Raw genomic sequence first — 14,376 nt, 5'->3', positions numbered from 1 at the left:
CACTCAGTATACCTATGAATTTTGGACTTGATGACATTTTTTAATTACAGGGGTTTTGCATAGGGGTTGTGCATTATTTCAAAAGTTGTATATTTGTTATTTTTATAACATACCCCTTAAAAATTGGAATGAGACAACACTGTAAATTTGGTGATGGGAAGAGTGAATTAGAGTTCAGACTAGCATCTCTGTGATGTATTGTCTCTGAGATAGAGCTGTCTGCTAGAAAAACAGAGCATCAAGAAAAAGGATAAGAACCTTGAGTTCAATGATAAAGGAAATAGGAAAAGACACTGACCATCAATACATCTGATTATTACTTCACAGGCAGGGATTCAAAATTTTAATAGTTCATAAAATTATAAAATTTTCTCAGCTGTCTTCCAAAGTCCATAGTATGAATTGAAGCAGAGGTCTGCTTCAGGGATACAGAATTATAGGCTAGGTGGCACCAAAGATCAAAAATGTACTGAGTTTGGGGGTGCCTGGGTAGCTCAGTCGGTTAATCCGGCTGACTTCGGCTCAGGTCATGACCTCAGGGTTTGTGTTCAGCGCAGGGCCTGCTTTAGATCTTCTGTCCCGCCCCTCCCCCATTCACACACACTAAGATAAAAATAAATATTAAAAAATGTACTCAATTTAGGGGCACCTGGGTGGCTCAGCAGGTTAAGCATAGGACTACTGGTTTCAGCTTAGGTTATAATCTCACAGTTCCTGAGATCTAGCTCCACATCATGCTCTGTGCTGACAGCATGGAGCCTGCTTGGGATTCCCTCTCCCCCCCCTCTCTCTGGCCCTTCCTCGCTCATGCATTCTCTCTCTAAAAATAAATAAACATTTTTTTTTAATGTACTGAATTTGAATATGGACTGGCAGCATTATAGAGATAATGGCATTATAACAATTTTAAATTTCTTCACTCTGATAACTGTATACTAGGTGTTTTTAGATATAGTCATATAAAATAAAGAAAATAAGTTATTTTAAGAAAAATATCCTTGTTCATAGGCAATACATGAAGTATTTAAGGATAAATGATTCATGACGCCTGCAATTTGCTCTCAAATGGGTCAGCAAAAATAAAAGTTTATGTATATGCGTGTGTGTGTGTACATACACAAGGCAAGCAAAGTGACAAATCACAGTTTACTTTACAGTTCATGCAATTTTTCTGTTGATAATTTGTTTTTCAAAATACTAAATTTTTTAAACAACCAGAGACTTAAACAGAGCCCAAATAACAGTAAAATATAAGCCCATAAGAAAGGTACAAAGTGCTACAGGCATTCAGAAGAGATGCGTTTCAGCTAAAAGATGGGTTGAACACTTCACATGGAACGTTTCTGAGCTGGGCCATGCAAGACAGAGTAAGATAAGGACACTGCAGTTGAAAGGAATGGCAGTGTTGGTAGTGTTCACATAACTCCAAATGTTCTTATCAAGGAAATAGGAGTTGAGCAATTATTTTCTTTAAAAAAAGAATAAAGCAAATGAGATTACTATTTTAAAATTTTCCTTTTCATTCTTCCTCAAAACAAACCAAAACAGCTGTTTACTGTAACAGCTAACAGAAACTACCAGTCTAACTGAACAGTATTTAATTCTATCTTTCAGAGAAAAATAAGGCAGTGAATACTGAGTATGTATTCCCAATTCATGATGTAAAACCAACAACTAAAAACCTTAAAAATTAATGAAAACCTTAACTAGAACTTATCTGTCCATTCTTACAATCTAATGAGCTTTAGAAATGTTACTTACTGTGAACTAAAGACATAGCTCTCAACAATGAAGTGGTTTTAAGAAAATTGAAAGAGTGTTAAATGACTAAAAATAAAATAACTCTTGCTTTCTGGGTCTTCCTTTTAGCAAAACTTCTAAAAACTAAATTTAAAAGACCACCTTCTTTCAGATAAGAGATTAAAATAAGTATTTTTAATCAGTCTAATGTCTATTATCAGGAAAAGATCTTAGAATAAAATGCCCAAATTTTCCTTTTTTTTTTTTTAGCCCAAATTTCCTTAATGGCTAAATACAGTTAAATAACTGGCTCTATGGTTCACTTCAGCAGTTGGTAATTACAAAAATCAGAAGCAGGCCAAATGCCTATCAAAAAAGACGTATCTATACAGGAATACCAGGCAGCAATCAATAAGACCGCGGCAAATATGGCTAATACGGAAAGATAGCTAAAACATTAAGACATGCTGAAACACAAAGCTGTAAAAACACAAGCTAAAAACAGTATATTAGTATAATATGACTATTTTAAAAATCAGTCCCAGAAATATGCAAAGAAAAACATGGTAGATTATACCAAACCATTTTCAGAAGCTCCTGTGCAGGGAGGGATTTCATTTTCTTATGTCAAATAGTTCTGCAAATTTTTTGTAACAAACTTCCTTGTTATGTTTCTATCTCTAATTAGTTCCTTCTTTCCTTATTTTATTTCCTTCATTGTGATACTTTCACTTATCTAGGCAACAAGTCCAAGTACCAAGAAAGTTATTAAATACAGAAACATGTGCCTTGAAGCTGAACTACTGAGTTCTAATCTGGTTTTCTACATGGTAATAATGTAAGTTTGGGCAGTCAAAACATCCCTGAACTATATATAGTTCGCTGAATTCTCAAGTGAGTATTAGCTCCAAATACAAAAGACCAAACCCTAGCTTACCTCATATAGATCAGGAGACTATAACAAGAATCCATGCTCTTATGGCATCTCAAAACATTATCTATCATGTATGTGAGTGTGTCCTTTAAAACTATGCAGTTTGAAAATAATGTTATAAGTATTATCCATTCTTATGGAGTATGTGTGAGTTTTTTAAGACAGGAAGAAAGAATACATCACATAGTTTTAAAATATTAATACCATAATGGGTCGTTAAACCAGTGATGTTTCTCAAATTTTATTTTACCAGTTCTGGGACAAAAGGCTAAAGTTGGTAGACTGTCACCTGCCTCTATATTCTCTTACCTCTCAAAGATAATGCCTCAAAGAAAAGGCAATCACATGGAACAGAGAAAGAGAAGCCATTATTGCTGGCTGATTCTAGTTCTAAGGCAGTGAAAGTTCAAAATGAACTTGGAAAAACTGTGCTAGAGAACAAGGACATGCTCAAAAACCAATGCAGCATGTCAAAAGGACACAGAGGGATCCGGATCTCTTCAAGGGATCATCCCAATCCCTGGCACAATGTGAGTATCCAAAGAATAACTGAAATGGCCTGTAAACACTGCATAAGTAAACTCTCAGTCACTAAATTAGTGATAATTTTTTTAAAAAAATAGAGTAACAAAAAAGGGAAAAACTTACTAGCCAATTTTGAAAGGAAATGCTGCACAAACTTTAACTACTAGCATTAAAACAAAATACAAGCTTTACACTGCCCATCTTTTTCTTTCCTCTTTAAATGACATTAACTTTTTGAAGCGATCATGCCAGTTGCCTTACAGAATACCACATATTCTATACTTGTTTTTTGTTTCCTGATGTTGCTTAAGTCCTCCCACGAAGTCCTGTATTTCTGTAACAGGAAGTTAGATGTAAACATTGATTATACTCATTTTTGATAAACAGACTTCATAATGATATATTGAATTTCATACTGCATCGCACCAGGAAGCACATAGTATCCTATCAGGCTGTTGCACTTGTGATGAAAACTTAAAGGTGGCAACCTCCAGATCTTCCAGATCAACCTCCAGATCTTAAGTATCTGTAGGTGGGTACTTCAGCAACTTGAGTAAATTTTTACCTGACTGACCCATTAATGATCCTTCCCTGAATCACTCATTTCATCAGAGGTTTCAAAATATTGATTCACCACACCCCCATTTTATCATTCCATTTGTATTTATTAGCTGGTATTCTTCTGTAAAAGATACTTTTCCCTTTCAACTAGAAATGAAACTTTGTTCCTCTTACAAAGGCAGGGCAGAGATAATATATTTGGAGACAGCTGTAAAAGTGAATTCGAGAGAAAATAAAATAATTATTATGAATTTTGTTAGGTGTGATAACAGTACTAGGGTTGTTTACACAGGAGGATGTTTGACTATTCTTGGTCATAGGAGATGTGTGCCAAAGTTTTCATAGTTTAAGAGCTGGATGTCTGCAACTGATTTTCAGATAATTTCCCAAAAATATACATACACAGAAAAAGCAAATATGACAAAATGTTAGTAATTGTTGACCCTATGGATATTTGCTGTATTATAATGGATGTTGTACTATTCCCTTGATTTTACTAGACATGGAAGATTTCTATGATAAACAGTCAGAAAAATATATAATCACCTTTAGCCTACTACTTAATTACAATATGGAAAGAACCACAATTCTCACTTCATTTGAAAAATATTTACTGAACAGCTACCACATGCAAGTACTACATTTAGTAAATAAGACAGTACCTAACCTCAAGGACTCCAAATAACACAAAATAATATATATTTCAGCATTTAATTATAACAGTGATGAGTATAATCAAGCAGAGGCAGAAAGTGTTATAATAGAGGCTTGATAAATTGAGAGGTAAAGAAAGCCTTCTATTCAGGAAGTGACCTCTTTTATTGTTATCTCCATCTTACTCTCCCAACCCATTTCCAATCTGTCCCAAATCCCTGTGCTCTACATTTTAAAATATCCGTAATTCATCCACTTAGCACCTCCATTATCACCACTTTGGTTAACGCCTACATGCATCCTTAACTGGATCACCAAAACAGACTCTTAACAGGTCTCCTGCTTCTACTCTTACCAAAGACTATTTTCAACAAAACAGCAAAAGTGATACTTTTAAAGGTTACGTTAGTTAAATAACATCATTCCTTTGCCCCAGACCCAGCAAAAGCTTTACATGATCTGCCTTTGCCTTACCTTTGACCTCATCTCTCACCACTCTTTCCTGTACTCACTCTGCTCCAGCCACACTGGTCCTCTTGCTATTTCTTGTAAATTCCAGCCTTATGTCTTAGAGTCTGCACTCTACTTAGAGGAACTGGTTGTTCCTCTAAATAGCTGCATCAACTTCCAACTTGTACAAATATCACATTTTCAATAAAATACCCTACTAAAAAGTGCAAAGTACCCTGCAATGTACTTTGTGAAACTGCAAAGGAATCGGACATTCCTGATACCCGCACTCTATTCTCTTTTTTTCTTCTCATATCACTTATCACCTTCTAACATACTAGATAATTGATTAATTTATTGTTTATTACCTGCATTGCCACTACCATGTAAGTAAGCTCCATGAGGACAGGGAACTTTGCTTCTATTCAAGCTCCTTGTTCAAGGCATGATATATAATAGGTGATCAATATTTGCTGAAAAACTGACATTTAAGATAAAAGGCTAAAAGTGAGCTGGAGATGGCAAGAGACAACTTCCTACGCAGAGGAATTATTATATGGGGGCCCTGAGCTACAAGGAACCAGTAGCCAAAGAATGAAAGACTTCTAAAAAATGAGTGGAAAACAGGCAGTGGTCAAGTAATTTACAACTTCTGAGTCTCATTAGGGATCTCCCACTTTATTATGAAAGAAATGAAAAGCCAATGAAGGGTAATGACATGATATGCATTTTATAAAAATAATCTTCAAAAGGGACAAGTTTGAACGCAGATAGGTTGATTAAGGGGACCATTAGAATAATCTAGGCAAAAAACGAGGGTGGTTTAGACTGGAGTGCCAAGAATGGAGACACAGTAAAATGCTGATTCATGTGAAATTTTGCAAACTGCAGTATGGATTACACGTGTAAATGTGAAAAGCAAAATTAAAAGTTTTTAACAAATAATAAAGTAGGACAACTTTATGACTTTGGAGCTGAAAACCATTTTAATAGGCACAAAGAGCATTAACCATAAGATATACTGAAAAGATATCATTTGGAAAAGCATGCCCCAGAGTGGGAAAAAAATGTATGTTATTCATATATCCAACAAAGGAACCATATCTAGATAGAGAGACCTCCTAAAATCAGTAAGATGAAAGAGAATCCAAAAAAAAAAAAGGACAAGAAACTTAAGTAGACCATTCACAAAAGATAGCAAAATGAACAATAAACATATGAAAAGGGGTTTGTTAATCTTGTTAATGATAGGGAAAATGCAAATACCCATATGAAGTATGACTACACACCTACCAAAATGGTTAAAATTATTAATAAAAAGACTGACAATAACAAGTGTTGGCAAATAATGTGAAGCAACTGAAACTTGCACATACTGGCGGTAATTACAAAAAACAGGCATAATCACTTTGCAAAAGTGTTGTCATCATGTCCAAAACTAAATATATGCGCATCATTTTCACGACTGGGTATATAAACAGAAATGCATACACAGGTACACCAAAAAATATACACACAGTTCTGCTATAACATTTTGAAAATGCAAATTTGTTCCAATGCAATGATGTGTTAGGGAACAATATTAGCATAACACAAATTTCATGTTTGTTTATGCTCAATCTTGTCCATGAGAAACACTAGGTGAGAACAGAAAATTGCACCCAGATCAAATGAACCACACAGAAATACACAAAATACACACATTTCAGCCTTCAGCTTTTCCTAAATGTTATGATTCATACCCATCCACACCTGTTGTGTTAACAACTTGTTAACAACTGTTCATCCAATTTCAGGTAAATCCCTGGGCCAGCACTGCACAGTAACTCACAGGTTACACTCCCACAGCAAATAAGATTTATTTTCAAGATAAAATGCCATCTTTATTATAGTACTTATGTACTCCTTAACCATTTAACATGTGTGAAACTGTGCTACTATTTTTATTAGGATCTTATCTTTTTTTTTTATATATGTCACCCACCAAGTTTTAAGCTTGGAGTCCCCAACTCTACATAAGCCTTGTGGGTTTTTTTTTTTTAATTTTTTTTTAACGTTTATTTATTTTTGAGACAGAAAGAGACAGAGCATGAACAGGGGAGGGGCAGAGAGAGAGGGAGACACAGAATCTGAAACAGGCTCCAGGCTCTGAGCTGTCAGCACAGAGCCCGACACAGGGCTCGAACTCACGGACCGTGAGATCATGACCTGAGCCGAAGTCGGATGCTTAACCGACCAAGCCACCCAGGCTCCCCAAGCCTTGTGGTTTTTATTGCACAAGTTTGCACAGTGTAGTGATTGTTAAGAATGTATATGTTGTGCTATAACAGAACTGACTGTAAAAGAATGTTCAAAGCAGCACTAACCCAAAACTGGAAACAATACAAATACCCATCAATAGAATGGATAAATATACTGTAGTGTATCATACAATGGAATATTACACAGCACAGAGAATGAAAAAACTTCCACTTATGGATGAAATTATCAAATATAAGAAAAAAGAAGCTAGACACAAGAAAATATATACCATACACAATCTGTTAATAAATAGTTTTAGAAATGCAAAACTCATCTACGGTGATAGAAATCAGGATGGTCCTTTGAAGAAGAGGATATAGGTAGGGACTAGGAAAGGTACAAGGGAGATTTTTGGGGTACAGGTATATCTTTAACAAGAGATGTAATGTACATACCAGAAAATTCACCAAATTTTAAAATGTACAATTTACTGGTTTTTAGTATATTCAGAGTTGTACAACCATCATCGCTACATAATTCTGGAACCCCATTAGCAGTCATTCCATTTTCTTTTTCTTGACCTAGTGTACTGACAATGCAGTAATTCATCAAGCTACACATTTGTGATTTGTGCACTTTTATGTACAAATACTACCCACTACTTCAGTAATTTAAGTCAATGCTTAGAGGACTTCAGATTAAACCTAGCAGACTGATTTTATAACTCTACAATCTCCTAAAATTCTACTTAAAGCAGATGGATTATTTTAAAGCATTAAATCAAAAGATCAAAGAGAAGGTAAAAAAAAGTTATCTTCCCTACTCCACTCAGTTAATTTCTTTCTGAAATGAACTCAGAAGGGCTGAAACAGGGCTTGGAGATAGCAGGGATAACTGAAAACAAATACATTACTGAAAACAGACTAAGTGTATATTCTTCCAGATACACCTAACTTCTACGTTTTTTTTTTACAGTCATACTATACCTCCTGATATGCATACTATATACCTGATATGCAATCATTTAATAACATATAGATATATAAGCTATATTTTCATGCCTGCTATTTTATATTGCAGTAAGTGGCTGTAACATTACATGTTTATTCAATTTCCTTTTTTTAAATTCCTTTTTAAAGTAATCTCTACACCCAATGTGGGGTTCAAATTCACGACCCTGAGATTAAGAGTTGGATGCTCTACTGACTGAGCCAGCCAGGCACCCCTATCCAGTTTCTTACTGATAATCATTTAGATTGTTTCCCTGTTGATTTTTATTAATATTACAAATAGTACTGCAATGAACATGCATATATATATATGTATATATATATCTGAATATATATTAATAATTTGTGTGAGTACATCTATAACATATGCTAAACCAAAGAATATGAATACTGTTGTCTTTCAGAAAGGCTGCACAACTGTACCTCCTACCCACAGTATAAGAGTTTCTGTTTCCTCACATTTAATTAATCTTTGACAATCAAACTAGTTAAAAAACACTTTATTAATTTGATATGCATGTTTTCAAAGTGAGGTTGAGCATCTCTTTATAGGCTTACTGGGGCACGTGTATTTCTTTTTCTCTAAACAATCCATTAACATCCTTTGGTCACTTTTCTATTGAATGTTGACGTTTTTCTTACTGATCTTTAAGAGGTTTTTTGAGTTGAGAAGGTTGGAAATTAGTCCTTTTTCATAAGTGTGGCAAGTTTTCCCCCAGCATATCCTTTCAGCATCTCAATTGTTTAATGCATCTTTCAAGATATAGAAGTTCTATAACCAAAGTTCAAACAATCAAACTTTGTGAGGTCCACAAAGAAATTCTACAAAGTCAGCATTCTTAACTTTTTCTTTTTTCTGGATTTTGTTTGTTGCCATGCTTAGGAAAGTTCTTCATAACCAAAAATCATTAAAATGTTATGGTTTCATTCTTTTTTTAAATCTTTGAATCTTTGATCTGCTTGCAATGTATTGTCAAAAACAGAACTGCCATAGACTGAATGTTTGTGTCCCAACCACCCCCACCCACACACATACAAAATTCATACACTGAAATCCTCAACTCCAATGTGATGGTATTAGGATGTGGAGCCTTTGGGATGTGATTAGGCCATGAGCAAGGAACCTTTATGAATGGAATTAGTGTCCTTATAGAAGAGATTCCAGTGAGCTCCCTCACCCCTTCCTCAATGTGAGGACACAGGGAGAAGATGGTAAACTATGAACCAGGAAGTAAGCTTTCACTAGACACTGAATCTACTGGTGACTTGATCTTGAACTTTCCAGCTTCCATAACTGTAAGAAATAAATTTGTTGTTTATAAAACACCCAATCTGTGGTATTCTGTTACAGCAACTCAAAAGGACTAAAACAGGATACTGCATCCTTTTCTGTTGGAACTTCTCATTAAATCAGGCAATTGCTCCTACTCTTGCATCCTGCTTCCTTTCAAATATTCTTCCTTAACCATCTCTAAAATTCACTCTTATCTTAAAACAGATTTGTTTTCATAAAAATGACACATGCTCACTATTTTTAAAAAGTAATGGAGAAAAGTACTAAAAATAAAAAAATCCCCATCACCCAGAAACTATCATTAATATTAAGCAAACATTATTCCAAACAACTCACTAGGTATACGTTCAAAGTAGAGGACATACATACCAAATAGAAAAAAGTTCTAAGACAATAGGATACTATCATGCCACTTTAAAAATAAACAGTATTATCATTTTACTACATCAGAAGAAACAAAGTTACAAGGGCACAAATTAACTGACAAATGAGGATTTGTCAAGTTAGAGCAGTTACCAACTGTAAAAACAACAAAAAGGACAAGAAAGAAAAATGAAAGAAAATGTCTTTACAAGACAAAGATTTTCACTTTAAGAGAGTAAGAGAAGCATGCCCTGGAAACTGCTCAATCTGAAATACTTTTTGCAAAAAAACAAAAAACAAACAAACCCTCTTTATGATAATCCTACAAAAGCGAACATAAAGTAAAAGAGACAAGATTGTGTTGCATGCAATTTTGTCACAAAAGCACGATCTTACTTTTTAATCCAAGAATTAGTGAACAAGTGCAATAATAACCAAAATTTTGTACAAGACAAAGTATTTTCATAATTTTCATATTATGTTTCAAGTTATAGTCAAATAAAAACTTTCTCTACATTTGTTTTAATTTGGATCAGTGGATTCTCTTCAACTACAAAACAAGTAAGGTGAATTAAATGATCTAAGTCTCTTTTCAGTCCTAAACATGCCTCAAAGAGTCTCAAGAGATCATGTCAAAGGTCACTTAGCCAAGTTTTCTATCCCAATTAAGCATAAATAGATGCGGAACAGGGGAAAATACTTTCCTTCTCTTATAGCACTCTCAAAAAAAGTAGAAATTAAATTTCTAAATATCCCAGGCATTTAAAAAAAAAATCCTTATGACTGCCATCCTTCAGTGTGTTTCAAAACTATTTACATTTTCAGACTAACATCCATCAGGGTATTCTGTCTTCTGCAAAAAGAGTACTTCCCTTTAACCAAACTTAGCTCACTCAAATTTGACACAGATTTTCCCCTTTTTAAAACAATCTAGGAGTGATAAACACACCTCCATATTCCCGTTACTAAGTCTATTCATGAACGGATATAAATTTCAAGCACAGTAGAGCATTTTCCATGTGCCAAGCCCTAAGCAACATTTTTAATCATATTCACTTCTCATCCATCTTCCTAATCAATAAGATCTGTCATATATAGTCAGAAAGTTCTTATTCTTCTATTCTATTCTCCTGTTAACATGTCCATAATATACTTGTCAAGAGATGCAGAAACACCAGCACCACACACAGCATTTCTAGGTAGCAGTGCCTCATTTCATAAAAGTTGAAATTTTCCAGTACTATATATTTTTTTTAAGATTTTTAAGTAATCTCGGGGCGCCTGGATGGCTCAGTCGGTTAAGTGTCTGACTTCGGCTCAAGTCATGATCTCATAGTTCTTGAGATCAATCCCAGAGTCCGGCTCTGTGCTGACAGTTCAGAGCCTGGAGCCTCCTTCAGATTCCCTGTCTCCCTCTCTATCTGCCCCTCCCCCTCTCGTGCTTGGTTTCTCTCTCTGTCTCTGTCTCTCTCAAAAAATAAACAAACCTTAAAAAAATATTCAAAAAATCTATTTGGGATGGATCATAAGTACAAATGACACATCAAAAAAAGGAATGGAAACTGAAATGATCCAAGAGAAAGTGACAAAAAAAAAAAAAGTATGCACAGATAACACTAGAATCTCTCCCTAATCAGAGAGAAACACATTAAGTTCAGGCCAGGATTAGTAAAAAGAACTCTGAATTGGATGTTAAGAGGTCTGAAATCCAAGGGTAGACTTGCCCAAACTAGCTGAATAGGCTGGGTCAAGTCATTCATTTTCTTCTGGATCTCAGTTTCCTAATCTTTAAAATAAAAAAAGAGGGATCAGATGTGCTCCCTCTTCTAAAATTTTACAATTCTATGTGACTTAATATAAAAAGGAAAACTTGGAAACTGTCTACTTCATTACCAAAGGGCTGTCTTGTTGCTGCCCACCACTACTTTTCCTTGATATATTACTAACCAAAGAGAGGCTGATTCAATTTTCCAGATACTTCTCTAATACAAACTAGAAGGAACTAGAATCAAATTCAGTCAGACAACCACTTTCAAATGACCGTTTCTCAGATAGAAGGCTCATTACAAAATGCTTCATATCTCTGTTCTAACTCCACCAGCAATAGTGTATCATAACAAAAAAAAGAATATTACTAAACTAGTTTTTAAAACTTTAATAGACAGTTTTAACTACAGAAAAATGCAGAAACCAATGCTGACCTTAAGATTTACTGATTAGTCTTTTTTTTTTTTAACATTTATTTTTGAGAGAGAGGAGAGAGCACGTACAAGCAGGACAGGGCTAGAAAGAGGGAGACAGATCTGAAGCAGGTTCCACTCAGTTAATGCAGAGCCTGACAGTGGCTTGAACTCATGAACCATAAGATCGTGACCTGAGCCAAAATCAAGAGTTGGCTGCTCAACTGACTGAGCCACCCAGGTGTCCCTACTGATTAGTCTTTAATCTTTACTTAGTCTTTACTAAGTTTTAATAATCTTTAAGCCAAATAAAACAGAATATTTGGAGTAAATGTAGCAACTAAACTGCCCAGGACTACAAAACTATATTCTATGTGTCAAAAAGAAAAAAAAAAATATATCAGAGCAAAACCATCTTTCCAAAGTATGATTTTACTGAGGTCTCTCATGCAAAGTATTCTTTTAATAGTCTAAAGCAAGTATTTCAGACCTCAAACCATTCACAGCATTTTAAGAAAAGGCACCAGAGATTCTGAGCTTTTCTCTTCAAAAATATTTGTAATCCTATGATACTTCCACATAATATCCATTTTAATTAAATGAAAAAACAAAATAAAGTGAAAAACTTAGCAGCCCCAATAAATTGATTACTGAAAAACAGCTTCAAGAATTTTTTTTTTTATCTTACCTCTACACTAGGGCTAAGGCTGCTTGGCAGTGTTTCTGAAGTCACAGTAGTGCTTGGAAGGCTGGAAATTTCCCAAGTATTCACAGGCTGTATTGGTTCAGACTGCTTTGAACGATCTATACATTTTGGATTATCCAGTAAGGTCACTTCATAAAATTCTTGAATATCTAGGGGTAAAGAAAGGAAAAAAAAATTCAGAAGTATTTTGATTGTCTAATTAAACTATGCATTGCTAAAACAATATAACTCAAAACCAAAACTTTTACTCCAGGTAAGTAAAATAAGTCCAATCTTCCAATGCACTTAAACAGGGAGCAGCGCCTGGGTGGCTCAGTCAGTTAAGCAGTTAAGCATCTGACTTCAGCTCACATCATTATCTCTTGGCTTTTGAGACCGAGCCCTGCATCAGGCTCTCTTCTGTCAGCACAGAGCCTACTTTGGATCCTCTGTCCCCCTCTCTCTCTCTGCCCTTCTCTGCTTGCACTGTCTCTCTCAAAATAGATAAACTTACAACAACAAAAAAAGTGAATATTTTCTCATTTTATTATGTCACAGTCACATCAGAACTTGCAGGACATAGTGTAAAAGTTGCAGGCTCTTTACAATTCAAAGTCAATGCTGAGTTCAAATCTCTATTCCACCACAAATCAGCTACCTGTTTAGGCAAGTTACTTAACCTCTGATAACTTACTTATTATGAATTGTTATAAGGACTGAGTGTCATATATAGTGCACAATGGCACATAATAGGCTCCTAACCAACAGTAGCTAATACCATTACTGTGAATTTTGTCTTTTTTTTCTTAAAAGTTTATTTGAAAGAAAGAAAGAGTCCATGCACACGAGCGTGTGCACACGAGTAGGGAAGGGACAGAAAGACTACTAAGCAGGCTCTACACTCCAACCTGAGCTCGATGTGGGGCTCAATCTCACAACTGTGAGCTCACAACCTGAGCCGAAATCAAGAGTTGGATACTTAACCAACTGAGCCATTCAGGTTCCCCTGTTTCGGTAAATTTTGGAAGACATGAGTCATTACTGATATTTTATCTTTGTACCATCAGTATCTCCTCAATATAAACCCCTCACGTGGTTTTTCATACCAAAGTAAACAAAAAAAGTAAATAGTAAATTAAATACTGTACATTTTAGAATCAATCAGACATATGACAAACTCTTTAATTTTTTTTAATGTTTATTTATTTTTGAGAGACAGGGTGTGAGTAGGGGACGGGCAGAGAGAAAGAGACACAGAATCTGAAGCAGGCTCCAGTCTCTGAGATGTCAGCACAGAGCCCAACATGGGGCTTTAACTCAGGAACTGCGAGATCATGACCTGAGCCGAATGAAGTTGGACACCCAACCAACTAAGCCACCCAGGCGCCCCAGACATATGACAAAACTCTTTAAAAAACCCATACATTTACTTAAAGTAGCACAGGATAATTTAAAAGATCAAGCTACTTTGCTACCAGCTGGAATTATTATAAACTTAGTATATTAACAATGATTGATTATTCATGCCATTCAAAAGCTCTGAGTGTTAGTCATATGTTTAAGTTCACCACTATTATATTCTTTATTCACCTAATGGCATACTTTGAGTTGATTCTTTTTTTTAATGTTTATTTTTGAGAGAGAGAGAGAGAGAGCGAGAGCGAGCACGGGAGGGGCAGAGAGAAAGGGAGACATAAAAACCGAAGTAGGCTCCAGGCTCTGAGCCATCAGCACAGAGC

At 35.2% G+C, this 14,376-nt stretch overlaps 1 protein-coding gene across 23 annotated transcripts in view; it reads right to left on the bottom strand.

The window, feature by feature from the left end:
- The window catches only part of DLG1 (discs large MAGUK scaffold protein 1), a 279,344-nt gene that overhangs the window by 246,215 nt on the left and 18,753 nt on the right, over positions 1–14,376 (bottom strand). For all 23 annotated transcript variants that reach the window (XM_086675062.1, XM_086675061.1, XM_086675060.1 and 20 more), the window contains exon 4: positions 12,641–12,807. In XM_086675062.1, the coding sequence (XP_086531188.1) occupies positions 12,641–12,807 (167 nt within the window). The remainder of the gene's footprint in view (positions 1–12,640; positions 12,808–14,376) is intronic.

This window comes from Puma concolor, chromosome C2 (genome assembly GCF_028749965.1).
Source record: "Puma concolor isolate L17-30 chromosome C2, mPumCon1.1.hap2, whole genome shotgun sequence".
In the NCBI taxonomy this organism is placed as follows: domain Eukaryota; kingdom Metazoa; phylum Chordata; class Mammalia; order Carnivora; family Felidae; genus Puma; species Puma concolor.
This window is presented reverse-complemented; position numbering and strand designations above follow the sequence as displayed.